The sequence below is a fragment of the Muntiacus reevesi genome, chromosome 20 (genome assembly GCF_963930625.1).
Source record: "Muntiacus reevesi chromosome 20, mMunRee1.1, whole genome shotgun sequence".
Lineage (NCBI taxonomy): Eukaryota > Metazoa > Chordata > Mammalia > Artiodactyla > Cervidae > Muntiacus > Muntiacus reevesi.
In genome coordinates, this window is record NC_089268.1 from 35,119,019 (window position 1) to 35,145,708 (window position 26,690).

Sequence of the window (26,690 nt, forward strand, 5' to 3'; positions counted from 1 at the left end):
AATTGATGGAATAACAAAGGAATTAAAGATTTTTTAAATGAGCTCATAAAATTTTACATATGCACATGAAGAGAGTTATTCACATTAAATTGTATTCTTGGCCCCTTGTGGTATTCTGAGAACTTTGATTGAAGCTATATGTAAAAGAAATTACTTTATTGTGATAGTTAGATAACTGGTAAAATTATGTGTGTAATTCAGAATCCATTAGTCCAGTGGCCATAAAAATGAGTGTCCTCATCCCCTGGGGAAGAAAAGGTTAGCATTTCCATTTCTATTTATTTTTATCTCACTGTCTCTTAATTTATATTTTCTGTATATTTTAAAATGTCATAATATATAAGAGTCAGTTCAGTTCAGTTCAGTCGCTCAGTCGTATCCGACTCTTTGTGACCCTATGAATCGCAGCACACCAGGTCTCCCTGTCCATCACCAACTCCCAGAGTTTCCCCAAACTCATGCCCATCGAGTCGGTGATGCCATCCAGTCATCTCATCCTCTGTCGTCCCCTTCCCCTTCTGCCCCCAAACCCTCCCAGCATCAGGGTCTTTTCCAATGAGTCAGCTCTTCACATGAGGTGGCCAAAGTATTGGAGTTTCAGCTTCAACATCAGTCCTTCCAATGAACACCCAGGACTGATATCCTTTAGGATGGACCAGTTGGATCTCCTTGCAGTCCAAGGGACTCTCAAGAGTCTTCTCCAACACCACAGTTCAAAAGTATCAATTTCTCGGTGCTCAGCTTTCATCACAGTCCAACTCTCACATCCATACATGACCACTGGAAAAACCATAGCCTTGACCAGACAGACCTTTGTTGACAAAGTAATGTTTCTGCTTTTTAACATGCTATCTAAGTTGGTCATAACTTTCCTTCCAAGGAGTAAGTGTCTTTTAATTTCATGGCTGCAATCACCATCTGCAGTGATTTTGGAGCCCCCCAAAATAAAATCTGACACTGTTTCCACTGTGTCCCCATCTATTTCCCATGAAGTGATGGGACCAGATGCCATGATCTTAGTTTTCTGAATGTTAAGCTTTAAGCCAACTTTTTCACTCTCCTCTTTTACTTTCATCAAGAGACTTTTTAGTTCCTCTTCACTTTCTGCCATAAGGGTGGTGTCATCTGCATATCTGAGGTTATTGATATTTCTCCTGGCTATCTTGATTCCAGCTTGTGCTTCGTCCAGCCCAGCATTTCTCATGATGTACTCTGCATATAAGTTAAATACGCAGGGTGACAATATACAGCCTTAATGTACTCCTTTTCCTATTTGGAACCAGTCTGTTGGCCCATGTCCAGTTCTAACTGTTGCTTCCTGACCTGCATACAGGTTTCTCAAGAGGCAGGTCAGGTGTCTGATATTCCCATCTCTTTCAGAATTTTCCACAGTTTATTATGATCCACATAGCCGAAGACTTTGGTGTAGTCAATAAAGCAGAAATAGCAATGCATATATAATATTTTTACATAATATAATTAGGTCACTGACAGTGTGTTGTAAAGTGGAAAACAATTTGGAGATTAGTTCTTCAGGAAACAGAAAATTATCAAAATTTGCTTCATAAAATGTTATTTAATTTGGGGGAGTTTACCAAAAATTTTTTATGAAACCAGTTCAAGTGAAGAGGCAGAATGTTCAGAACATCCATGTTTGCATGAATTTGCATAGAGACTCAGTGACGGAAACATTTTTGAAGTTGGGTAGAAGACCAAGAGACCTGACTGGACAGGGGAAAACTTGAATCCTGAATGTGAGAAAGCATGTTTGCTCCTCTCAGTTTATTCTAAGGTGCTTTGCTTTAAATCACCTCCCTTTCTTTACCTTTATTCCCTAAACCCCATCTTCTGCTTTACTATTTCTTTTCCCATAGTACAGATCACCTGTAACATACCATGTAATGTACTTGGATTCATGTTTATTGCAGATTATCTGTCTTCCCCCAGCTAGAATGTCAGTTCCATTAAGATAAGTGTCTGCCTGCTTTGTTTACTGATGTAAACTAAGCACCTGTAAGAGTTTCTGAGTCAAGGAGAAATTAAGTAAAGTCAATTGGTTAAAGACCAATAGCAGAGTACTGGGCAGGCCTATAGGTTTCAAAATTTTGTGATTTGATTAGCTATTGTAAATAAGCTGTTCTACAGTTAATGTTAGAAGGTTAAGACACATTTCTGTTTATTTTATCAGCATAAACATAAACTACACTTGAAGATAAGGTTTTAGACCCAACATGATAGCCAAAATGCACATTTGAAAAAAAAATATACTAGTTGTTTTCTTTATCCAAAATAGAATTATATTCCTTTTCAAAACTTTTCCTTACATAGGTGTGTATACATATATGTCTATATACATAAATAAAATTCCATCTAGTCAAAGTTATTGTTTTTCCAGTAGTCATGTATGGATGCGAGAGCTGGATCATAAGGAAAGTGAGCACCGAGGAACTGATGTTTTTGAAATTCGGGGTTGGAGAAGACTCTTGAGAGTCCCTTGGACTGCAAGGGGATCAAACCCGTCAATGCTAAAGGAAATCAGCCCTGAATATTCATTGAAAGGACTGATACTGAAGCTGAAGCTCCAATACGTTGGCCACCTGATGCAAAGAACTGACTCACTGGAAAAGACACTGATGCTGGGAAAGATTGAAGGCAGGAGGAGAAGGAGATGGCAGAGGATGAGATGCTTGGATCACATCACTGACTCGACAGACATGAGATTGAGCAAGCTCCAGAAGATGGTGGAGGACAGGGGAGTCTGATGTACTGTAGTCCATGGGGTCTCAAAGAGTTGGATATGATTGAATGACTGAACTTAACTGAAGGTATGCATATGTGTTATGTATATAACATAATGATTATATGATCATTATACATAGGTCACATTGACAAATATGATATTTTAGTTCCAGGTATCATTATACATAGATAATATTGACATATAATGTTATTTTGGTTTCAGGTGTCCAACATAATTATTTGATATATATTGCAAAATGATCACCACAATATGTCTGGTGAACATCCATCACTAGAAATAGTTACAATTTTCTACTTGTGGTGAGACATTTTATGATCTCTTGGCAGTGTTCAAATGGGCAGTAAGTATATTCCCTTTTTGACTTAGTGCAGTTAAATGATACAAGTGGCTTTGTGTCTTAGAATCAAAGAATCATGTTGAAACAGTTGAGTTGAATCAAACTTCTCAGTGCCAACTCATACAGGGCTTTCTTGAAAAATCCATCCCTGATTAGGCCCACCTGGCTCCCAACACATGTTATGGTGTGCAGGCATAGATCGGTGTTTAAAGTTTATGCTCTCTTTTCCACTTGTTCATGCATTTCTTTCTTGACATCTTTCAGTGCCTCATCAGTCTCCTGTATTCACTATCCAAACAGGTTATAATTACAGCAGAAGACGTCTAAGTAGCTAGACTCACAGTTGCTGCCCACTGGGCATTTTGGAAAGAGGTTGGGAAGGAGTTCTTTCAGTATTAGAGTTTTAATCTCAGGGGTTTAGAAAGCTTTTCAGTTTGAAGAGTCCATCAATACAAATATATCTCAGGAGCGAACACTGTTTAATTATTTATTTGATTAGTGATTAGCTGACTGTCTGCTGAGTGTAAGTCAATGAAGGGTTAGTAAACAAGGGAGGATTCAGGCAAAAGGGATGAGGATCTCTTGGGGAAAGTGGACACATGATTAAGGAGACCATTACTTCTATTTTGGTTAAGTTTTAGGTTTTGTTTAGGCTGGTTCTGTAAAGGAATGGGTTGTTTCCAATTTATTTCCATTCATCATCTATGCTTTACAATCTATGTCTTATTTAAGTGTTGAAAGTGACTAGTGACTAGTGACTTACTGCTTGTTATCACTGGGTAGTCGTGATTTGGTTCTGGTATTCCACAGGGTCTAGCAGAGGTTCTGTAGGGTACTTATTTCTATCATTTTGCTGCAGAACCTTGACAGTTTTTGGTGATTTCTAGTATTAAGTTGATGAAATACAGGAAAATAGAGCTCAGAAGCTTTTGGATAAAACCTTAATTTATCTCCTCCCTTCTCTCTGATGTTTCATTGATTGACTCAACTAGTCCCATATTGTTGGATGCCTTTTTTGACTGTTATGTTTGCCTCATTCCTTGCATGTAGTCAAGGTTTATTCATTTCCTGTATTTCTCACATCCTTTGCATCTTATCACTTGGCAGAGCCCTCTTTGATTTTTAGTGTCATAATATTCCCAGCTCTTTCAGGTCTTTCTTTTTCTCTACCAGCCCCAACAGCCACTACTCCTCAATCCACATTAAAGTTTCTCTTTTCTAATTCTAGACATACTGATTTCTTTGACTAAATGTTCTTGGTTTCCTGTTGCTTTGCAGAATAAAGACAAACTCTCCAAATTGGCATATATGTTCTCCCTAATGCATAAAAATCCATACAAGTATTTCTCCATTCTAACCCTACAATAATATATACAGCGTATCATGGGAGCATAATCATGAGAGATACAACATGTATGGTACAAAATGAGCATTTCTTGTGTTTCTGTAAGACTAAATTATTCACTGATACCTTATAATGCTATACATATTAATAACTCAGTTGCCTTGATCTAGGATGTCAGAGATACTTACTTCAAAAGATGATCCTAAATGTATTGACAGATATACTGTTTTCCTGTTTTTGCACATCAATATCCCATCAACCTTTCAAAACTCAATCATAAAGCCTTCCCATTTGTATCACTCCTATGAACCACTCAGATGGCTCCTAGCTTTACTTCAATCCACTGTAGCACCGTGTTGGCATCACATTTTATCCTTCATCATTCCACCATGTAATAGAGTAATCTGTGTGTTTATATCACCCTCTCCTTCTCCACAACTTGAGGGCCTACTTTGGGAAAATAGACGTATTTTTAAACCTCAGTTTAAGTCCTCATTGTATTCATGACATGTGATTTACTAATCTATAAGGTCACTGAAATTCAAAGGTTCTTCATTTGTTTGTTTCCCTTCGGTAACCACGGCTACTATTCCTGATACAGCAGAGCCATTTCTTCACATGTAATTTTACATGGAAATCTGTAAAAGAGGGAAAAATCAACACTTTCTAGATGGCAAGGGCATGATTGTTAAATCCTGTCCAAATATCCCTCCTTGGCTATTCCTGACTGACTCTATATAATATCTACGGCTCTGTTCAATATTGTCTGAAATCTACAGTATTCATGTTATATGTCACTGTCAAGCAAGGACAGCACTCTCAGTGTCACCACCTCTGTTCTTGATGTAAAGTTATAAATTTATGCTTGAAATAAATTTTATAAGAGACAAATACATGAAGATGTGGACTATTGGTGAGTGTATGTTTCCTCCAATTGCATTGTCCCCCTTATTGCCAAATTTCCCCTCTAATATATATGATCCTCTCTGCTGGAAATATGTAGACATTGAAGGAAAGATACTTCAGCAAGTAACACAATAGAATTAGATGTTTTTGTCAATAAATGACTTAGAAACTGCTTATAGGATTTTTTCATGGTCTTTTGCGTTTTGAAAGAACAAGTGAAAATACAAGTAAGCAGACACTTTACATGCATGAGTGTGCCAAAGGAGGGTTTGATAGATTGCTTTGTGGCAGAGTATTCTGTCATGTTCTGAAATGTTTGGGTTGTCCCAGGTAGAGGAAGGAACAGGACTCGGGCAAGAACAACCCTGGCTATGAGGGAAGAGGTTGGTTTTAATGGACAGTGTTCCTGTAGGTGGGTGAAAGGTGTCTTTGCCTAAAATAAGATAATTTGGCTGCATACTGCCCTGAAGAGTTACCAAACTTTGTTCATCTCTAGAACTATGACCTTTAGTAACAACAAAAGGATACTCCTAATATAAAGGACAATGTCAGATAAAAGAGGAGAAAAGAGAAAATGGAAATAAAAGTGAATGTGAGATATTTGCTCTTCGGATATTAAAAAAAGCACATGTGGTTGGGTCCTTAAAAATAAAGTGTTCTAACAGTATTTCATCCTTCACCACCCAAAGCCTTGACTCACTTTCCCTTTGCTGCTTTTCCTTCCGTCTTTCTCTTCCTTCTCTCCTATTTATCAACCTTTCCCTTCTACCTTTTGATTTCCCAATTTCTGTTTACTAGGAATTACTGCCAAAGTCCTAAAGATGCTGAAAAACCAGACCAGCAACATCACTGACTTCTTAGGAGAGCCAGTCAAGAGATTGGCCCTTATCCCAGGTGGTTTGGAGGCTGTTGAACAAGCTGAGCAACCATAATTCAGTCACACTGCTCCAGTCTCAGTAGAGACTCAGTCTATTTAGAGGATGTTATAATTCGGGGACCTACTAGGGCATGTTTGTAAGGCCAAATAATTAATGACAAGGATAGTTACTCTAAAAGGAAGAGAGAATGGTATCTCACTTCTCAGATAAATGTGTTTTTGAATCCAGCATTCTGATCTGCTCAGTGTCTATGTGACCAGTTGGACAATTGTCCAGAAGCCCCAGGCAGGGGACAGATGCACACCAGTATTTCTGCCATTCAATGGTTCAGAGTGTTTATGATACATGGGTTTCCTGTGGGTCAGCTAGTAGGCAGCTGACTGTGGGCTACTTAATTTTCTCCAGATGGTGCTTGCAGAGTGAGGGAAACAGAGAGGCTGTGGTGATGACTGCAGGTGGTGAGCTGTGGGTACCAGAACATTTCCCCTGATTAAAAAGGAAACTATGGCGTTGGGGATCCCCAACTTGTGAATGTCCTGGAAAATCACAAGGACACCCCACAAGAGAAACACTTGTCAGTCAGAGGTAACTTCAGATCAGTCCGTCTGGACCAAGAGAAGGCTACAAGAGCACCATGTAAGTCAGTGATGTCAGAACTTTCCCATCTCGTTACCATCTACCCTGTTCCACCATGGCCCAAGGAATGAAGATCCAAAGAGCGAGAGAGAAGAAACCTTGCAGAAATGGACACATCAATGCTTCCTGGTACGTTCCCTGCGCCTCAGCAGGGGAGAGGGAAACACTGAATAGGCTGATTGTGAGATGGAGTCGACACTTGACTGACCTGGCCTTGTGAAACCCAGAGTGACAGAATGTATGGAATGGTTGCAAGGTGATGCAGAAAAATGAGGATGCAGTGGAATGTGGGTGAAGACAGCCACTGGAGGAGGATGGAGCCAGTTCATGCTTGTATCTGCTATGGTCTCAACCTCTGTGTCCCCCAGAAATTTCATATGATGAAATCCTGATTCCCATGGTTATAGCATCCATCTGAGGAGCCTTTGTGAGGTGATGGAGTTATAAGGATGGAGCCACTTAAATGAGATGAGTTCTTTTATGTATAAGAGACACACAGAGCTCCCGAGCCCTTCCCCCCGTTTGAGGATACAATAAGCAGTGTGTGACCAGAAAGGACCCTGCATGACCACGCTGTGGAAATCCATTTCCATTGTTTATAAGTCTGTGATATTTTGTTATAGCAATGCAGAAGACCTTAGACAGCATCCTAACAATCTTCAGACAGTTCAGTAACCTCATGCTATTTGTACAAAGGTGCAAAGCACTGATCCTGTTTGGTGTAACACTGTGACAGTGGGCTGACAGTTCACGGCTGGCTTTCATAAAGAATCTTGAGGATTCAGTCTTCTTGGTAGCAAGACCAGAATCATGAACAATTGTCTAATACTTTGATTTTCATAACTTGACCCAGAATAATTGGCTGTGATTCTTAAGTAATCTCTTAATGGTCTTATTTGTAATGCCAGCTTCTGTTATTTGTGACTAATTTTAATAGGAATTTCATTCTCTCAATTCTAAGGGTGGATTTTCTTTTGATTTTCTATTAAATGAAAATATGAAATGTTGCCAAATTGCCCCCTTAGATTTTGACATCTCTACAGAGTCTGTGTTTATATTTTTAAGAGGAGACCCATTTCACAGAGCATGCATTAAAAAGCTGTAAATTTCAAAGAAGGTTGCTATGGGATAGATCATTATGACCATCTCAGAGCTGGATGGCATGGGTGTGGATTTAACACTTGTTGTAGATGTGTCGGCATGCCAGTAGCTTGGTGTAAATGTCAAGTGTACGTGAATCCCTGCGCAGGCAGTGAAACAGGTTAAAAAATGCATAATGACGCCTTTCTTCATTGCTCGACTTCAGGGATCGGAGTCCAAACCAGTAAATGCGGGCGTAGAACATCTTCCTCCTGGCTGCAGAAATAACCTGAAAACCCAAAAAATAATGAGTTCTTATGCATTTTATTAGTATTTGCTTATCTTTGTTCCTTCTAATAATCAAATTAAGATTTGGGGAAGATATACGAAGCTAAAAGTCTCTAGATATGGATTTGGACCTAGTCTACAAGAAAACGATTAGGAATATAAAATGTAGAAACATAACTCAAGTTTAGTTTTAACTTTCTCTTTTCTTCCTTCCCTCTCTCATCCTTTGATTTCAGGAGAACAGAGAAAGACACGTGGAACTTCAAGAGCAGATGTCCTGGGATACATTGAGGAAAATGCTGATATTGGAAATTCTGTTCTCTAGTTCTCTTACTCTTGAAAATATTTCAACCACCTGTGCCCAGGAAGAGCAAGCTTTTGGTGGAATCGTGTGCAATGCAGTGAAGGCTGTACATGTCAAAAATTGCAGTGAAATCTGATTCCTTTACAGTAGACTCCATCACCATGGATGACTGGGCTCCTGCTTTATGTAGTAGCAGTCTAGCATATAGAAGACATGAATCTTCTAACAAATGAGATATTTCAAAACTCCTTATGTATTACAGAGGTTACCTCTTTCATTCATGAGCAAAGCAAGAAAGCCCTCTGTAGGATGCTCACCTGGCTGAATGGCCTCTCTATGAGTGCTTGAAGTTCTTTTACTTTTCTCACATTTTCTCTGGCACTTGATAGGATAGCATGTGAGACTTCTTTCATACTCCGCAGCTCCGTGACTAGCTCATACAGAGGTCTACCCCAGGAGTACAGTAACATGAGTATCCACGTAATAAGGCCTTTACTCTAAGCAATCATAAGAAACAGTCTCATTAAAATAATCATAATTCAGTGGAACTAATACTTCTGATAAGTTCTAATTTATAACATGAAGAATTATCTTTTTTCCTATGAATTTGTACCACGCACTCAGTGATTTCTTTTATGTTTGTATATTTGCGTGAGAGAAAGCTAAGTAGTTATGGCAAGTCAATATGTGCCTGTAACACCTGACCCAGGAAGGAGGCATTCTACCTGTGTCCACATCATTGTCACCCAGTGATTCTTTCATATTAAAGAATCAGATGAGTCATTCATATTGATTTTCGATTGGTAATTTGTTTTATGATGTTACAACAAAGAGACAATGAAGAAGACATGACATTCCTAAACAGGCTTTCTTTCATCAGTTGATCCCAACCCCAGCCCCCATGCTGGTATCAGAAGAGTCTGTCTTGTTGACATGTGTCTGGGCAGAAAATGGCACAGCGTTGTCTTTAGTAACGGCATCAGTGGGATTCACAATGGACGGTTTTCCCACCTAGTTCACTACTACTAGCAGAATTGAGCATGAAAATCCTGGGGGCTGAAGATCTCTAGTTAATATGCCTGATTTCTTTACATCCATGAACTGTTTTAGTGGTAAAGAACAGAGAACTGAATAGGAGTAAATATAGTAATACACATAACGTGCTTAGCAAAATGTATGTCCATGTAGTAACTCTCAATAAACTTTAAATTTAAGCTTTTTGAAAAATCCCCCCCCCCAAAAAAAAATCCCTCCTCTTCTTCCTCTTTGACCTGTTTACTTTACTCGATTATCCTCGTTATTAATGACCTTAACAGAGGAAAAGAATGCTGGTATCATTAAGAAAGTTGTAGAGAGAGAAGATAGCATTTTAAGGGGGAATGCATGTGAAAATATTTTAAATAATGTTAGGACAAAGATACTGCAGGAAATCAGAAAGGAGAGATTATAATGGTGAAAATTAGGAGCTGCCATAAATGACTGAGGCTTGATATGTAAACTGTGTTGTCCTCAGAACAGAGGCAATCGTTGCGACCATGAGAAGCAAGCCAATGCTATATAGGCCATTCTGGGGGAGACTTACAAATTAAGAATAAAAGGTGACAGAGGAGTGATTGAGAATGATGAATGAAGGAGTTGTCAGAGAAGTAGAAGCAGAATCAGGAGAACCTAGAAAGGCAGACGCGCTGGCTTGAGTGGTGCAGAATAGGACTCTGTGTAGGAGTCACTAGTAACAGGGAGTACTCAAGACTGGGGTGCATTTCTTACATATTCATGAATTTTGCAATCTTTTATTTTATGCATGGAAGTTCCCATTCATTTCCTGTTTTTGTACAGAATCATAGCTGCAATCCTATGTCTAATGAACTGGTTGAACTAAACTTGTCTGCATGGACAATTTATAGATCTGTTCATTTTGCTACTACAGATCTTTAGTCATCCCTTGATTTTGCTCATGCTTCATCAACTGCATGATATAATTTCTCTTTAATTGCTTACAGGCTTCACTTTTTCTTCATGTACAGTTACGATTACCTCTAATAATCTGAAGCCTGGTACCTACATTCTGTCTCATTTGATCCAGTGAAAAACCCCAGTAAAAGACTCACGTTCATGAGTTGGGCACGTTCTCTAGTTTCAGGAAGTTGGAGGGTATTGGTGTGGCACTTGTTGGAGGCATTGATGTGATACGGTTTGCCCTGGGCATACCTTAAATCCTGAAATTGACCAAACAATTACTTAGGGTTGTTGAGCATTCACTAGATGAACCCATTACCAGAACATTAACATGTTGATAGATATATAATTTTTTTGAGGGGGCATCACAAAATTTGAAAGTCATTGTTTTCCTACTTTTTCTATACATTTTCTCTATAAAAATGATTTTACATCTAACTTTTGTAAGTTCTACCCTTTCCCTTCTCTGTTATAGTATCTTTTTTTTAAAATTTTTTAGTATTTGGACCAAATATACTACATATGTATCAATATTTGGTGCTTCCCAGGTGATGGTAGTGGTAAAGACCATTCCTGCCAATGCAGGAGATATAAGAAGACTCAGGTTTGATCTCTAGGTGAGGAGCATCCCTAGGAAGAGGGTACAGCAACACACTCCAGTATTCTTGCCTGGTGAATCCTATGGACAGAGGAGCCTATTGGGCTACAGTCAGTAGAGTTGCGAGGAGGTGGACACAATTGAAGTGACTTAGAATGCATGCATGCACCTATATTTAACCATTTAACCTCTTGTTTACTGTGGGTTAGAGCCAAAATATTCCCTTATAAAGAGTTATATGATAATGACTTTGACTTATCTCTGAATCTGCACAACAATTAACTTAGTGTTCATCCCAGGTGCAGAATACAATGCTGTTTATGGTGACAAAATGGTACAACAGAAAAACATGGCATAAAGTTATAGGAAATACCAAGCAATGAACTGAGAATAATAAGAGTAGAAAAATCTAGCTAACACATTGATTGATAGAGAAAAAATAATCTTTAGCAAAAGTTATGAACATTTAAAGAGATTACTTGGAAGAGTTGGGGGAGAAAAATAGACGGTCAAAAATGAAGGATGAAACAAAAACTAATGAGTAAAGAGAACTGCGTGAATTTAATAGAAACCTTTAGCAGTGACTTCTATTAGCTGCCTGCTCTACTGGCTGTTCCTTTATTGACCTAAAAGAATTAACATACAACTTTCAAATACCTTCATCAGAAAGAGAATAGTTGTTTCCAATTGTAAACTCTGCTTCTATTGTAGCTTGAACCTATTCACTGCAAATCTTAAAACAATAACTTGTAGCATTAAAAAAAACTACCAGCATTCATTTTTGTGGCCGGGATTCAGCTTTGTTTAACATGTTCCATCCACCCAGTTCACTGCAGAGCAGTTCTCATTTATTGGCAATTAACTCTGAGCCTGGAGAAGAAAGCCCAAAGAGACACTGAAGGGCCAGAAATTCAACATGCTTCCTTTTCACTAGTCCCACCTAAAAGTGCGTTATGTCAGGTAGTATTATGGACTGAATGTGTGTTCTTCAAATTCATGTGTTAGAGCCCGAACTGCCAAAGTACTGTGTTTTTAAAAGGGTTCCAACTTTTTGGGACCCCATGGACTGTAGCCCACCAGACTCCTCTGTCCATGAGATTTCTCAGGCAAGAATACTGGAGGGGCTTCCTTTTCCCTTCTCGAGGGAAACTTCCAGACCCAGGGGTAGAACCCAGGTCTCCCACTGCAGGCAGATTCTTTACCATCTGAGCCACCAGCAAAGCCCATTAAGGTTAAATGAGCTCTTAGGGTGGAACACTCATCCTATAGGTTTAGTGTCTCCATGAAACGAAACACCAGAGAACTTTCTCTTCTGTCTCTGTGTCTGTGCGTCCTTTCCTCTGTCCGTCTTTCCCACCCACCCTCTGTGAGGACGCACGGAGAAGCCATCCTGGGAAGAAAGAGTTCTTACCAGAACCTCACCTTGTTGCTGCCCTGATCTGGGACTTCTAGCCCCCAGAGCTGTGAGGAAATAAATTTCTGGTGTTTATTCCACTGAGTCTATTGTATTCTTTGATGGCATTCCTAGCTGACAAATACAAAATCATTTATCTTGGAAATTAAAAAAAGAAAATGAATGAAGGAAATTGAAAAACTTATTGCACTTCTTAGGAATCTTTGAGATTTCACAAAACTGGTTTTCTTTGTATTCCACATCTTCTCAGCTGATGGCTTCTTTGACGTAGAGAGTTATTTGAAGTTTGGCTGATGCAGCCCTCTTGTTTAAAGACAGATAGCCCAGTCACTTACACCAGGGTTCCTTCTGGGGGCTTGTCAACCTAAAATCCATGGGGTTGCAAGAGTCAGACACGACTTAGCAACTAAACCACCACCACCACAGTACTTACAAAGTCATCGAACATTTTCGCGGAATGGTTATACATGTCGTTGGACAGGATGGTGGCACGGGTAAACAGTTCCCTAAGGGCAGTCCGGCAGAGTTCATCCCCGTCAGGACAGAGGTTCGGGCATGCGCTGCTTTGCCACAGGAGCAGATTTGGCACGACCAGCAGCAGGAGCAGGTGGGACCCTGCTAAAATAAAACATGAGCCATTCTGAGATGATCTAGTCACCCGAGGTTATCAAATCCATCCTGTGGAGGGAAGCCTTCTCTTTCGCTGTTGCTCTGAGCAGGAGCTGGTGCTGTAGTAGCTGGGGTAGAGAAGAAAGAGTGCCTTCTGTGTGAATTTAGATGGATGATGACATTTGCACAGATAGATAGTTGGAGAAGTAGGTTACTCCCTGCATTTTTGTATTGTCCCAGAAGTACTTCTGTGCTCTGCAAACATTTGGAACTTAATTCTGAGCCAGAGTATTTAGGCCCTTCTTTAAGACAGTTTAATGTGGGGACTCTGCAGACTCTCAGCAGAGAGGCCCTCTAGGAGTTTGTAATTTTTTCACTCTACACTGACTAGTGCTTGAATTTTAGACACAGAAATGAGAAGAAGTGTACAGTTGATCTGTGTGGTTTACCATCGCGCTGAGATAAGAGTAAACACATGACTGACTGATCGCTACTACTGAGTACAAAGAGAATGCTAAGAGAAAAAGGATACTGTACCTTGAATCTGCTAACTCACCTTCATAACCCCATGCATGTCTTTGATACTTTCCCAGAAGCTTTAAAACATCTTAAAAGTTGTGTTTCACAGTAACCCTGGGAGATAGCCTTCATCTTCACTATGATCATCAAGTTATGTTAATGAAGATGCAATGACTTGGAGAGGGCATATAATTTTCCCTGGTCCCATTATTAGCACATGGAGGTGACTGGGCACCAGTGCAGTCATCTGTTCACTTCCTGATGTCACATCACACATGCCTGTGGGCTCTCGGTCTGCATGTGTGTAACCAGGACCACATCAGGAGCTGTGATGACTCTGCTTAACGTGAAAAATATTTTGTCTTTGACTGCAAAACAACAATGACCCTAGAACATTGGTTTTATCCACTTGTTCAGCTCTGTCTATAAAACACTCACTCTTAAAGTCTTTGACAATTATCAGTGTGGGGGCCTGGTTCTCCTGACTAGCCTTGCTTTTAGGCAACATTACAACTCTTCTACTTTTATGCATCTTTAATCTTCTCATTACATTTGTTTCTTCAAGAAAATGGCAGGTAAATCTCCAGATGGTCATCCAAGAATCTTACCTTTCTGCATCCAGGACCCCGTCACTGGCTCTGCGGACATGGCCTGGCCTTTCCTGACTGTGACGTTTTAGGGAGAAAATCCATCTGTCTGGTCGGGAGCACATCCTGACTACCCATAGGGCTTAGGTTTTGAACCATCTCCCAGAATCCCCTCTTTGATAGTAGAACTAGACCTTCAGGCTTCCATGATGTATTGTAATATTTCAGAAATTATTCCGGGCCCTACCTTTGACCAACAGAAGCATAAAATCATAGACTCTTGCAAGCGTGATTTTAATATTACTTTTCCTGTCCGTCCTTTATAAGTAAGCAGAATTTAAGACTGAAGTGAGGAAAATTGAGTTTGGACAAGAGAACTGATAAAACAGGAATTTTATCCTCCTGAATGAGATCTGAACATGATTCTTTTTCCCATTTACCAGAAGAGTGGTAATTTAATTAAGGATAAGATATCAGCATTTACGAGATTTTCTCTGCTCTTAGTTTGACGGGGCATGGTACCTAAGAACAAAATGGTTATTTAAAATTAGGTGATGAAAATCAAAGAACTGGTTCTCAAAAAGAAGACATATAAGTTGGAGAGATTTGGGACCCATCTCTCTCATCAACTAAAGAGCTTATTGTAATAGGCAGGGAGAATAATAGCTTGCATAACATAGACGTATTTGTGAGCATATATTTCTGTGCATGTTTACATGTGTTATGCATAAATATATGCTTAATTCCTACATGGAACTTTGGACCTTATGAAATTCAATTCTGTTAAGGGCAGTAAACATATCTGAATACCCTAATTCCTAATGTAATTGATCATTTATTGGTCAATGACTAGCTATATGATTTCTTTCTGTGTTAAAATGTGATTTGTGTGTTTACTTTGGTAGCATATATATTAAAAAATTGGAATGATACTGAGAAGATTAGAATGGCCCCTGACCAAGGATGACATACTAATTTGTAAAGCATTGCATATTTTTTCTATAACAGCTTTGAGGGGCAGAATGTGAAGGAAGGTGGGAAGGAGGTTCAAGAGCAAGGGACATAAGTAAACCTGTGGCTGATTCATGCTGTTTGGCGGAAAGCAGTCCAGTATTGTAAAGCAATTACCCTTCAATTAAAGATCAATAAATTTAACTATTAAAACTGTTATTGGGGATCATATAACAGATTCAGATATCCATTGTATGACTAAAGAGGATCTGACTGGAAACTGATGGTGTCAATTATCATTGGTTAGTGATTCATTAACTTAATAGGTGAATGAGAAAAGTCAACTAACAAACACTATCTTCTGTGACTCAGTGTCACAGCAAGCTATAATCCTTGTCTGCATTCGCTTTTAGGTGGTATAGTGCCCAAACTTTGAAACTGAGGCTGTTCCCAGAAGCGCACAGTCATGAGTCCTGCCCAGGGTTTTTGTTCCTGATGCTGGAGGTTTCTATTCGTGGTCCACTAAGTCTGAAACTTTCTTTCCTGAGCTTTCTCTGGTTCTATCATGTGCACAAGTCTTTCTATTTTGGTGTCTAATTTGATCCTCTTATTCTTTTGATCAGACTACCAAGTATCTTTATGATTTACTTTTCAGACCCTTTTGTGCGTTGATTTTTCTGATGCTCATTAGTGTATTTGCTTCCTTGTCTACATCTCTGAGTAGTTTTCAGTATCTACATATACCCTACCCCTGGATTTTGGCTTTTAGCATCAGCATATTTTCATGGACTTCACTTTCCTTCTGGTGCAGTTTCTGGTATACAGCTTAAGCTGGTTGGCTCCCATCTGACTTGTTCATGTTGTCTACAAAAATTAGAGAACTCTGCTTTCTTTCTAGGCAATACTGCCCCTTCTTTTGATACCATTGCTAATTTTCTGTGATTTTAGTTCTTGCCTCATAAGATTTGTCTTTCTCAATCTACTGTCACTTGAGTACTAAGTGTTTCTACATTGGTATTACTATTTGAAATAAATATCAACCTAGTATAACAGAGAATAAAAAGGGAATAAAATTAATACTATTAGTAATAATGCATTCCCCCAAATTATATTACAGTAATGCTCCCAGTTTTAAATGTATTTATGTATTATTGAGGTCCTCTACTCATTTTTCCTTACTAGGTATTTAAATTTTGAAATAGATTGCAGAAAACAATGGAGTAGAAAATTCTGAAAACTTTAAACCTTGGATTTTAGGTGCCTCAAGATCAAGTATGTAATCTTTAGTTTTTATAGTTAGTAGGGCTATTCTTAGCACACACAGCTCAGTGTAGGGTGATTACTATTGAGTGAAGGATACATACTGTGAACTGCAGTCACCAAACAGGTGATTGGAGACAAAGAAAGGAATGTCAGGAAGACATGGGCTTCTGTTTTGGAAAGAAAAACTTACAGAGTCTGTCATCGGTCTAATCTTCAGATTTTTCAAAGCACTTACTCTTCCTTTGCTACTTTAATAATTTGGGTTATTTGATTTTCTTTCCTACTGAATTGCATGAGTCTCTTATATATACTTGGATATGAAGCCCTTACCAAATATGTGATTTGAAATTTCTTTCTTTTCATTCCATAGGTTGTCATTTCACTTTATTGGTGGCTTCTTTTACTATGCACAAGGTATTGAGTTTGATGTGGTCCCACTAGTTTATTTTTTCAGCTCTTCCCTTTGCTTTTGTTGACTGATTTATTTGAGCTGCTTGTATTTTGTAAAGCAATCCTTTATCAGTTGTTTTATTTGCTATTATCTTCTCCCATTATTACAGAAAGACACAGACTGGATGAATGGATACAAAAACAAGACCCATATATATGCTGTCTACAAGAGACCCACTTTAGTCCTAGAGACACATACAGACTGAAAGTGAGAAGATGGATAAAGATATTCCATGCAAATGGAATTTAAAAGAAAGCTGGATTGGCAATTCTCATATCAGAAAAAATAGACCTTGAAATAAAAGCTATTATAAGAGATAAAGAAGGACACTACCAAATGATTAAGGGATCAGCCCAAGAAAAAGGCATGACAATTTTAAATATTTATGTACCCAACATAGGAGCTCCTCAATACATAAGGTAAACACTAACTGACATAAATGGGAAATTGACAGTAACACAATAATAGTAGGGCATGTTAACACTCCACCTCTACCAAAGGACAGATCATCAAAACAGAATAATAATAAGGAAACATAAGCCTAAAAAGAACTATTAGAGCAAACAGACCTAATTGATATCCTCAGCACATTCTATCCAAATGCAGAAGAATATACTTTCTTCTCAATTGCACATGGAACATTTTCCTCATCTTGGGTCAGAAAACAAACCTCAGTAAATTTAAAGAAATTGAAATTATATCAAGCATTTTCTCTAACCACAACAATATGACACTAGATATCAATTATATGGGGAAAAAAAACCAAAACTTTAAAAAACACAAATACATGGAGACTCAGCTATTTCTAAATAATAAGCAGGTTACTGAAGAAATAAGGGAAATCAAAACATTCCTAGAAACAAAGAACAATGAGAACATGATGATCTAAAACCTATAGGATGCAACAAAAGCAGTTCTAAGAGGGAAGGTTATAGCAATACAAATCCTACCTCAAGAATCACATTAAAAAGACAGCATAACTTTACAGATCTTTAATGCTTTTTAAATTTCTCTTATCAATGTCTTAAAGGTTTTGTATAACATCTTTCAACACCTTGCTTAAGTTTATTTCTAAGTTTTTAACTTTTTCTGATGCAATAGTAAATGGGATTGTTTTCTTTATTCCACTTTCTGAGAGTTATTGATATACAGGTAGGCATCTGAGTTTCATATGTTGGAGTATAGTAAACATAATCTTTGCTACATCTTTAAAGAATAGACATTTTCCCACAAATAAGACATATAGATGATCAAGAGGTACATGACAAGATTCTCAGCATCACTGATAATCAAAGGAAATGCAGATCAAAAGCACAAGAGATATCACCTCATACCTGTTTGAATGGCTAGTACCAAAAATGTAAGAAATGACAAATATTATTGAGGATGAGGAGAAAAAGGAGTGCTTATGCACTGTTGGTAAGGATGTATACTGGTCCATGGAAAAATACTGTGGAGGTTCCTCAAGAAATTTAAAGGAGAACTGTTATGTGATCCATTATCCCACTTCTGGATATATAGTCAAAGGAAATGAAATCATTGTCTCAAAGAGAGGTCTGTATTCCCATGGTCATTGCAGCATTTTTCACAGTAGCCTTGGTATAGACACAACCTGAGTATCTTCCAACAGGTGAATAGATTAAAACAATGTGATGTGACATATATAGGTAAATATTATTTAGCCATTAGAAAAAGAAAGAAATCCTTCCATTTGTGGCAACATGGATGTAACTGGAGGGCATTACGCTAAGTGAACTAAGTCAGGAAGACAAATACCATATGAACTCAATTATAAGGAATCAGAAAAAAAAAAAAAAAAAAAAGGATGGAACTCAGAGTAGAAAAATGATTGCCAAAGACTGGATGGTAGGGGAAATAGGGAGAGATTTTTAAAGGTTACACATTTTCATATGTAACAAATCAATAAGGTCAAGGATCTAACTTTGAACTTCATGATCTAATCATGAGATCTAATCATGGGTTTGAACAAGCTCTGGGAGTTGGTTATGGATAAGGAAGCCTGTGTTGCTGCAGTCCGTGAGGTCACAAAGAGTTGGACAAGACTGAGCAACTGAACTGAACTGAGGATCTAATCTATAGCATGGTTACTGTAACTAATAAGATTGTGTTGTATTTTTGAAATTGTCTGAGGGACTAGACATCATCGAGTGGCATCACCGATTTGATGGACAGAGCTTAGGTAAGCTCTGGGAGTCGGGGATGGACAGGGAAGCCTGGCGTGCCGCAGTCCATGGGGTCTCAAAGAGTCGGACAAGACCGAATGACTGACTCAACTGAAGAGAGTGGAACTTACCTGTGTTCTCCTCAAAAAGCAAAAGTTAAACATGTGTGGTGATGGCAATGTTACTTAATAGAAAGGGAAGCTTGTTTCTAATACATGCACAAATGGGGATGAACAAGATGATGGAGGGATAGGTAGAAGTGGGGTACACCTCTCTTCACCGATGCATCAAGAAGGTCTAAAGACACAGCAGTTCTCACAGAAGACCAGGTGAATACTGGCAGGACTCCCTGACTACTGAGAAGGAATGTCTGGATCCACACAGAACTCAGTAGGACAAAGGAAAGAAGGGACAAGGAGGAAAGGGAAAGAAGGAGGAGAGCACGTGGGGCCAGCCTGCACCTGGGGCTGAGGGAACTGAAGTACAGGGGAGAGATCCCCGTGTCCATGGCCGTCCACTGGAATGGGGGAGTCATTTGAAGCTGTTGGGGAGTGAACTAAATAACCTGTGACCATCTGAAAGGAGTGAGAACCACATAGACAAGCCATGCTGCTGCCTTTCATACCTCGGACAGGGTTGTAAGTCCACTGGTGTCCATGGAAGCTGGGAGCTGGAGCCATGGGGATTGCGGAATGATCCCAGAGGTGGAGACTTCTGTTGACTGTGGGGAAACAGCCAGATGGGATGGGATGGAGGAAATCTGCTGCATCGAATGCTTCTTAAGGAAAATCATGAGGCCATAAAAGTAGGGTTCAACTGCCTGTGGGATAGAGCTATCTCTTTCTCCATGCTGGTACCTGCAGGTTGAGCTAGAGAGAAAGACTTCAGTGAGGGTGGTCCTTGAGTGCCTGATGCACTAAGCAATGGAGAGTTTTGAATGTCTATATACCCTACCCTTTTCTCTGTCTAAATTTTGGTTTTTAGCATCTTGATTTTTTTATAGATTTATTTATTTTAATTGAAGGCTAAACTTTGCAATATTGTAGTGGTTTTGCCATACATTGACATGAATCCGCCATGGGTGAACATAAATGTCTTCTGGTAGAGTTTCTGGTTTACAAATTAAACTAATTTCTCACATCTGGTTTGTTGTTGGTGTTTCAAGAAACTCTGAGAACCTTCCTTCCTCTCAAGGCAATATTCCCCTTTACTTTGCTATCATTGCTGACTTCCCATACTTTCACTTCTTGCCCAACATATTCTATCTTTCTCTACTCACTATAAATGTATCAGTAGATGTCCCTATGTTGGTATTAATATTTATAATAAATTATTAACCTGATGCAGTAGAGAATCAAAAAGGATACAGTTACAACAATAATAAATTACCTCAAAATTATAATCCATGAATGCTCCCATTTAAAACTGATTTTCTATCTATATATTATTGAGGTCTCTTAACTCATTTTCCTTACTAGATGGCTGAATTTTGAAATGAAATATAGAAAACAATGGATGGTAAACTCTGGAAATTCCCTTCCTTTTGCTATGCTCATTAGTAAGTATGCAAATATTAGTTTTTTTCTCCCAGTGGGGCTGTTCTTAATACATATTATAGCTCAGTGTGGGGTATTGCTATTGACTGAAGAATGTACACTATGAACTGTAATTGTTAAGCAAGTGAGTGAAGATGAAGAAATTAATGCCAGGAAGGCACAAGCTTTTGTTTTTCTAGAAGGAAAACCTTGCTGGGTCTCTCATCTACAGTCTAATCATCAGATTTATTAAAACTCTTACTTTTCTTAGGCTCCATTAAAATTTTGGATTATTTGGTGTTTTTTGTCCATGAGTTGTATGTCTCATGTATTTTTGGATATTAAGCCCTTATCAAATATTTGAGTTGGAAATATTTTCTGTCAATCTGTAAGTTGTCATTTGATTTTGCTGATATTCCTTTGGAGTTTGATGTGGTCCCACTGGTTTGTTTTTGGAGTTTTTGCCTTTGCTTTTGGTGTGAAACCCAAAAACTCATTGCAAAGACCAATGGCAGGAAGATTATCTCAATGCCTTCTTCTAGGAGTTTAATCGCTTAAAGTCTTATGTTCAACTTTTTAATCCCTTTTTAATTGATTTTTGTGTATGGTAAAACACAGGGGCACAGTTTCATTTTTTCATAGCACTATCCAGTTTTCTCAGTACCATTTTTGAAGAGCTTGTCCTTTCCCCACTGGATAGTCTTGGCTCCTTTTTCATAAGCTAACCGACAATATATGGGTGTGCCTTTCTATCTGGCTTCACTGTTCTGCTTTGTTGCTATGTATTTCTTTTTCTGCCTGAAGCAAATCATTCTGTTTTGATTACTATAGTTTTCTAATACAATTTAAAATCAGCAACCCTAGTCTTGAACTTTGTTCTTATCTCTCAAGATCACTCTGACTCTTTGGTGTTTGGTGATTTAATACAGCTGAATAAATGAAGAGATTGAAAAAGTATACAGAAGAACTATACAAAAAAATATCTTAATGATCTTGATAATCACAATGGTGTATTTTCTCACTCAGAGCCAGATGTTCAGGAATGTGAAGTCAAGTGGGTCTTAAAAAGCACTGCTGCCCATAAAGCTAGTGGAGGTGATAGAATGCCAGCAAAGCTATTTAAAATTCTAAAAGATGATGGTATTAAAGTGCTTCACTCAATATGTCAGAAAATTTGGAAAACCCAGCAGTGACCAGAGGACTTGAAATGGTCAGTCCTCACCCCAGTTCCTAAGAAGGGCAGTATTAAAGAATGTTCTAGCCACTGAACAGTTGTACTCATCTCCCATGCTAGTAACTTTATGCTCAAAATCCTCCAGGCTAGGCTTCAGCATTATGTGAACATAGAAATTCCAGATGTTCAAGCTCAGTTTAGCAAAGGCAGAGGAACCAGAGATCAAATTGCCAACATTTGCTGGAACATAGAGAAAGCAAGGGAATTCCAGAAAACATCTACTTCATTGACCTCACCAAACTGTGTGGATCATAACAAAGTGGAAAACTCTTAAGGAGATGGGAATACAAGACCAAACTTACCCGTCTTCTGAGAAACCTGTATGCAGTTCAAAAAGCAACAGTTAGAAGCAGACGAGGAATGATAAACTGGTTCTAAATTGGTGAAGGAGTCCGTCAACGTGGTATATTGTCACCCTGCTGATTTAGCTTATATGCAGAGCATATGTGAAATGCTGGACTAGATGAGTCCTAAAGGCTGGAATCAAGATTTCTGGGAGAAATAACAACAATCTCAGATATGTGAATGATACCACTCTAATGGCATAAAGTGAAGAGGATTTAAAGAGCCTCTTGATGAGGGTGAAAGAAGAGAGTGAAAAAACTGGCTTAAAACTCAATATCAAAAAAGCTAAGATCATGGCATCTGGTCCCACCACTTCCATGGCAAATAGAAGGGGGAAACGTGGAAGCAGTGACAGATTCCCTCTTCTTTGGCTCTAAAATCACTGTGGATGGTGACTGCAGTCATGAAATTAGAAAACGATTCTTCTTGGCAGGAAAGCTATGACAAAGCTAGACAGTGTTTTAAAAGCAAAAACCTCACTTTGCCGACAGAGGTCTGTATAGTCAAGGCTATACTCTTTCCAGTAGTCATGTATACATGCAAGAGCTGGACAGACAATAAAGAATGCACAGTGTGAAGAATTGATGTTTTCGAACTGTGATGCTGTAGAAGACTCTTGAGAGTCCTTTGGACAGCAAGGAGATTAAACCAGTCAACCTTAAAGGAAATCAACCCCAAATACTCTTTGGAAGGACTGCTGCTGAAGCTGTAGCTCCAATACGTTGACCCCCTAATGTGAACAACTGTCTCATTGGAAAGATCCTGATGCTGGGAAAGAAGGCAGAAGAAAAAGAGGCTGACAGTGGATGAGATGATTGGCTGGCATAACCAATTCAATGGGCATGAACTTGGCAAGTTCTAGGAGATGGTAATGGACAGGGAAGTCTGGCGTACTGCAGTCCCTGGAGTCACCAAGAGTCAGACACGACCTGGAAACTAAACAACAGCCATACAAGAATTTTTTTTTCTTTTTTGTGAAAAATGCCTTGGAATTTTGAAAGAGACTGCAGTGAATATGTAGATAGCTTTGGGTAGTATGGATGTATTAACTATTAATTTTTCAAGTCACATAATTATTAAGTATTTTCCTTTTGTGTCTTTTAAACATTTTTTTATGAGTGTCTTGAATGTTTTCATACATAGATTTTCAGCACCTTGCTTGAATTTATTTCAAGTATTTTATTTTTTTATGCAATTGTAAATGGGATTATTTGTATTTCTGTAATTTTTTTGTGTGTGGTTAGGTAGCTGAGTTTTATATATTCAAATACAGTATACAAAATGCATGCTATTTTTTACAGAATAGACAAATTTCCCACCAAATAACATATGTAATGGCCAAGAAGCATATGCCAAGATGCTCAACATCACTATCAGGGAGTGCAAATCTAAAGTACAACAAATACAACTGAGAGTATAACAGGCGGGAAGATCAGGGGTCTCCAAACGGAGGAAAGAGGTTGCAAGTGCCAGACAATTTTATCTCTCTTAAGCAGCAGGAGGAAACAAACCAGCGATATTTTTTCTTCTCTATACAAATTTAAAAGGAGGTTTCTCTTAAAGTGCTGTGTTGCCATGACACCTGGTTTCACCTGAAGCTAACTACTCTCAAACCTTGAGTTAATCAATACATTTCTTTTTCTTATGGAAATGTTGTCTTCAGCTATGACTCTGTCTTCAAGTTGGTTCTGCCAAATGGCCCAACCTACTTACTCAGATTGTGAGTGACTATATAATAATAATGTATCCTGCCTGAGGACAGTCTTTGGATTAAACCCTCTGGCTAACTCTGTTATCTTAAAATGTAAATTATGGGAGTAGGTATGGTCTTTACAAGGATGTATCCTGCCTGAGGACAATCTCTGGATTAAACTTTCTCGCCAACTCTGTTATCTTAAAATGTAAATTATGGGAGTAGGTCTGGTGTGGCCTTTACAACCTCCAGACATTCTTTGGATTCATTGGAGAGTATATAACTCCATTGCTAATACTAGCGAAGGGGTACTCTTTTGCCCCCTTCTGATGCCTATGTCAGAAGTTTTCTCTATCTCCTTTATACTTTAATAAAACTTCATTACACAAAAGCTCTGAGCGATCCAGTCTCTGGCCCCGGATTGAATTCATCTCCTCTGGAGGCCCAAGAATCCCGCGTCTCATCATTCAGCAACAACCTTTCATCTTGGGGCCTCTTCCAGGATCCTTCAGGACAAGGTAAGGATGCTTGGAGCTCTAGTTCTTTGTTCTCCTAGCGAACACGTTTTCCACTGTACATTACTAACTCTACGGTGTGCTTGTGTGAATGAATGAATCACCCTGTGTGAAGCAAGTGAGGAGCCCTGCTCTGTGGTTCCGTGGTGACCTCATAAGGTTTATGGCAAAAACATGTCGGGGGTTTATACCGACCTGCCAATGTCTTGACCTGCCAAGTCAAGAGCCAGCCAATGTCTCCTTCGAGAACCAATCAGAAATGGGCAAAACGTGTGGACCGAACTCTCCTTTCTCGGTCAAACTTTTCGGTCTCTTTGACCATTTCATAACTCCTTGGGAATTAGGAGTACTAACCTAATCTATCGGATCATAGGCTTTCAAGGGGCTTGTGATCTATGTTGATACTGTACCATGGCCTAGGTCTCAAACTTGGATTCGTAGTCAGGAAGCGCCTGGCCTCGCTAGGCATGGAAAGTTCGGAAGCTAGATGGAGCTCTGACTCCCAGAGCATCTCTGAGGTTAAAGGTTATTCGGATTGGAACTGCAATGGTTATTTTCCTTTGGTAACACTGACTCTTAGTGGACCAGAGGAGGCTCTTATACCGGTGTGGTGACGCTTAGAAGGAACATCTCGGTTTCATGTTTGTATCGGTCTTACTGTGGTCAGGAATATAGTCGTGCACAGGTCGTGCACAGGCACTCAGGTGACGAATGTGTCCCCCAGAGGTCTTAGTTTGGGAGGCATTCCAGAAGGTTACTCTGATTGCACCCCGGGTGGCATCAGAGGCAAGCGAGGTGAAGAGCTGGACGTCAGTCAGGGATGCCATCAGGTCTACCCCTGGTGCATCCCCACCTCATCTCGGTGGTAGAACCGGGAGGGACGAGTGTGATGCCTGCGTCGGTAAGGGATAGACTAAGTCCGACCAGGAAGGAAAAGCTTTTGGTGTAAAGTCTGTCTACACCCCCATCTAGAGCAGGGAGGGACGCCTCCAGTAGAAAAAGTGGCGCTGGTCGCTTTTTTCTCTCTTACAGATGGGAGCTAACAATTCCAGCCTCATTCCTTTGAACTGTGTCCTGAAAAACTGGGATAGATTTGATCCCCAGGGCTTAAAGAAGACACACCTGGTCTTCCTATGTGATATTGCATGGCCGCGGTACCCACTGGAGGACGGTGAACGGTGGCCAGTTGGAGGGTCTCTTAAGTATAATACTGTTTTACAATTAGACCGGTTCTGTAAAAAACAAGGGAAATGGGTAGAAGTAGCATATGTGTTGCCCTTTTTCTCTCTGCGAAATATGCCAGACTTATGTCCTAAGGGTGTAGATTTGGGTGTGAAACCTTCAGCTCCCCCGTGTCCTCCTACATTGTCCCCGTATCCGGGGCTCCAAGTTGAGGTTCAAACTACTCTGGTTTCAGTAGAAACTCAGACCATCAAAGTAAGAGATGAGAGGGAGGACAGGAGGCAAAGAGATAAAGAAAAGCAGGTTTCTCCAATCTATCCCTGGGATATATGCAGAGCAGACAGAGAGACTGAGGGACAGCCACTCATGCTGTTGCCTCTTCATGAAGTACCCACCGGGAGAAATTCTCAGTCTATGAGAGTTAATAAGCCTTTTTCTTATCAAGAGATACAAAGAATCAAGGAGGATCTGGGAGACTATTTAGAGGACCCAGAAAAATATATTAGAGCTTTTAAAGGTGTTACTCTGCATTATGACCTCACTTGGAAAGATGTGATGTATATCTTGGGACAAACGTTGACTCCTGACGCAAAGGCTCCAGTTTTGGGAAAAGTGGTTGCTTGTGGAGATGAATGGCTTGGTAATGAATCAGTGGGAAAGAGGGAGGACGAGATAACTGCCCTCCCCACTGGAAGTCAGGCGGTCCCAGCTACAGAACCAGACTGGGACTATAACACTGCTAAAGGAAGATGGGATCAGAGTCATTTTGTCAGATGTATTCTTGAAGGACTCAGGCAGGCGCGTTCTAAGCCTTTAAACTATGGCAAACTGGCAGACATAGAACAAGAAGAGAAGGAAGCTCCTGGTAAATTCCTAGACACACTGAGAGAAGCCCTTCACAGATTCACTGAGATTGATCCCGAAAGTGAAGAGGGAAAAGTGATCTTAAGAGATAGATTTCTCACTCAGTCAGCTCCAGATATTCGCCGTAAGTTATCAAAATGGGCGTATGGACCAAATCAGTCTTTAGATAATCTGTTACAACTGGCTCAGACAGTCTATTATGGAAGGGAATATGAGGAAAAGAAAGAAAGGCAGAGAAAGACGAAGGAAAAGGCAG

The 26,690-nt window shown here is 39.4% G+C and overlaps 1 protein-coding gene and 1 non-coding gene across 2 annotated transcripts; one reads left to right on the forward strand and one right to left on the reverse strand.

Annotated features, from left to right (window-relative positions):
- Positions 1-8,037: 8,037 nt before the first annotated feature.
- On the reverse strand, positions 8,038-19,867 carry LOC136151346 (placental prolactin-related protein 4-like). Its single transcript, XM_065912390.1, is given in 6 exon segments — positions 8,038-8,232; positions 8,853-9,032; positions 10,644-10,751; positions 12,937-13,118; positions 19,692-19,767; positions 19,769-19,867. Coding segments are annotated over 6 exon segments (840 nt in total).
- LOC136151991 (U6 spliceosomal RNA) lies at positions 15,106-15,216 on the forward strand. Its single transcript, XR_010660153.1, has one exon. It is a non-coding gene; the product is annotated as a U6 spliceosomal RNA (small nuclear RNA).
- Positions 19,868-26,690: the final 6,823 nt, after the last annotated feature.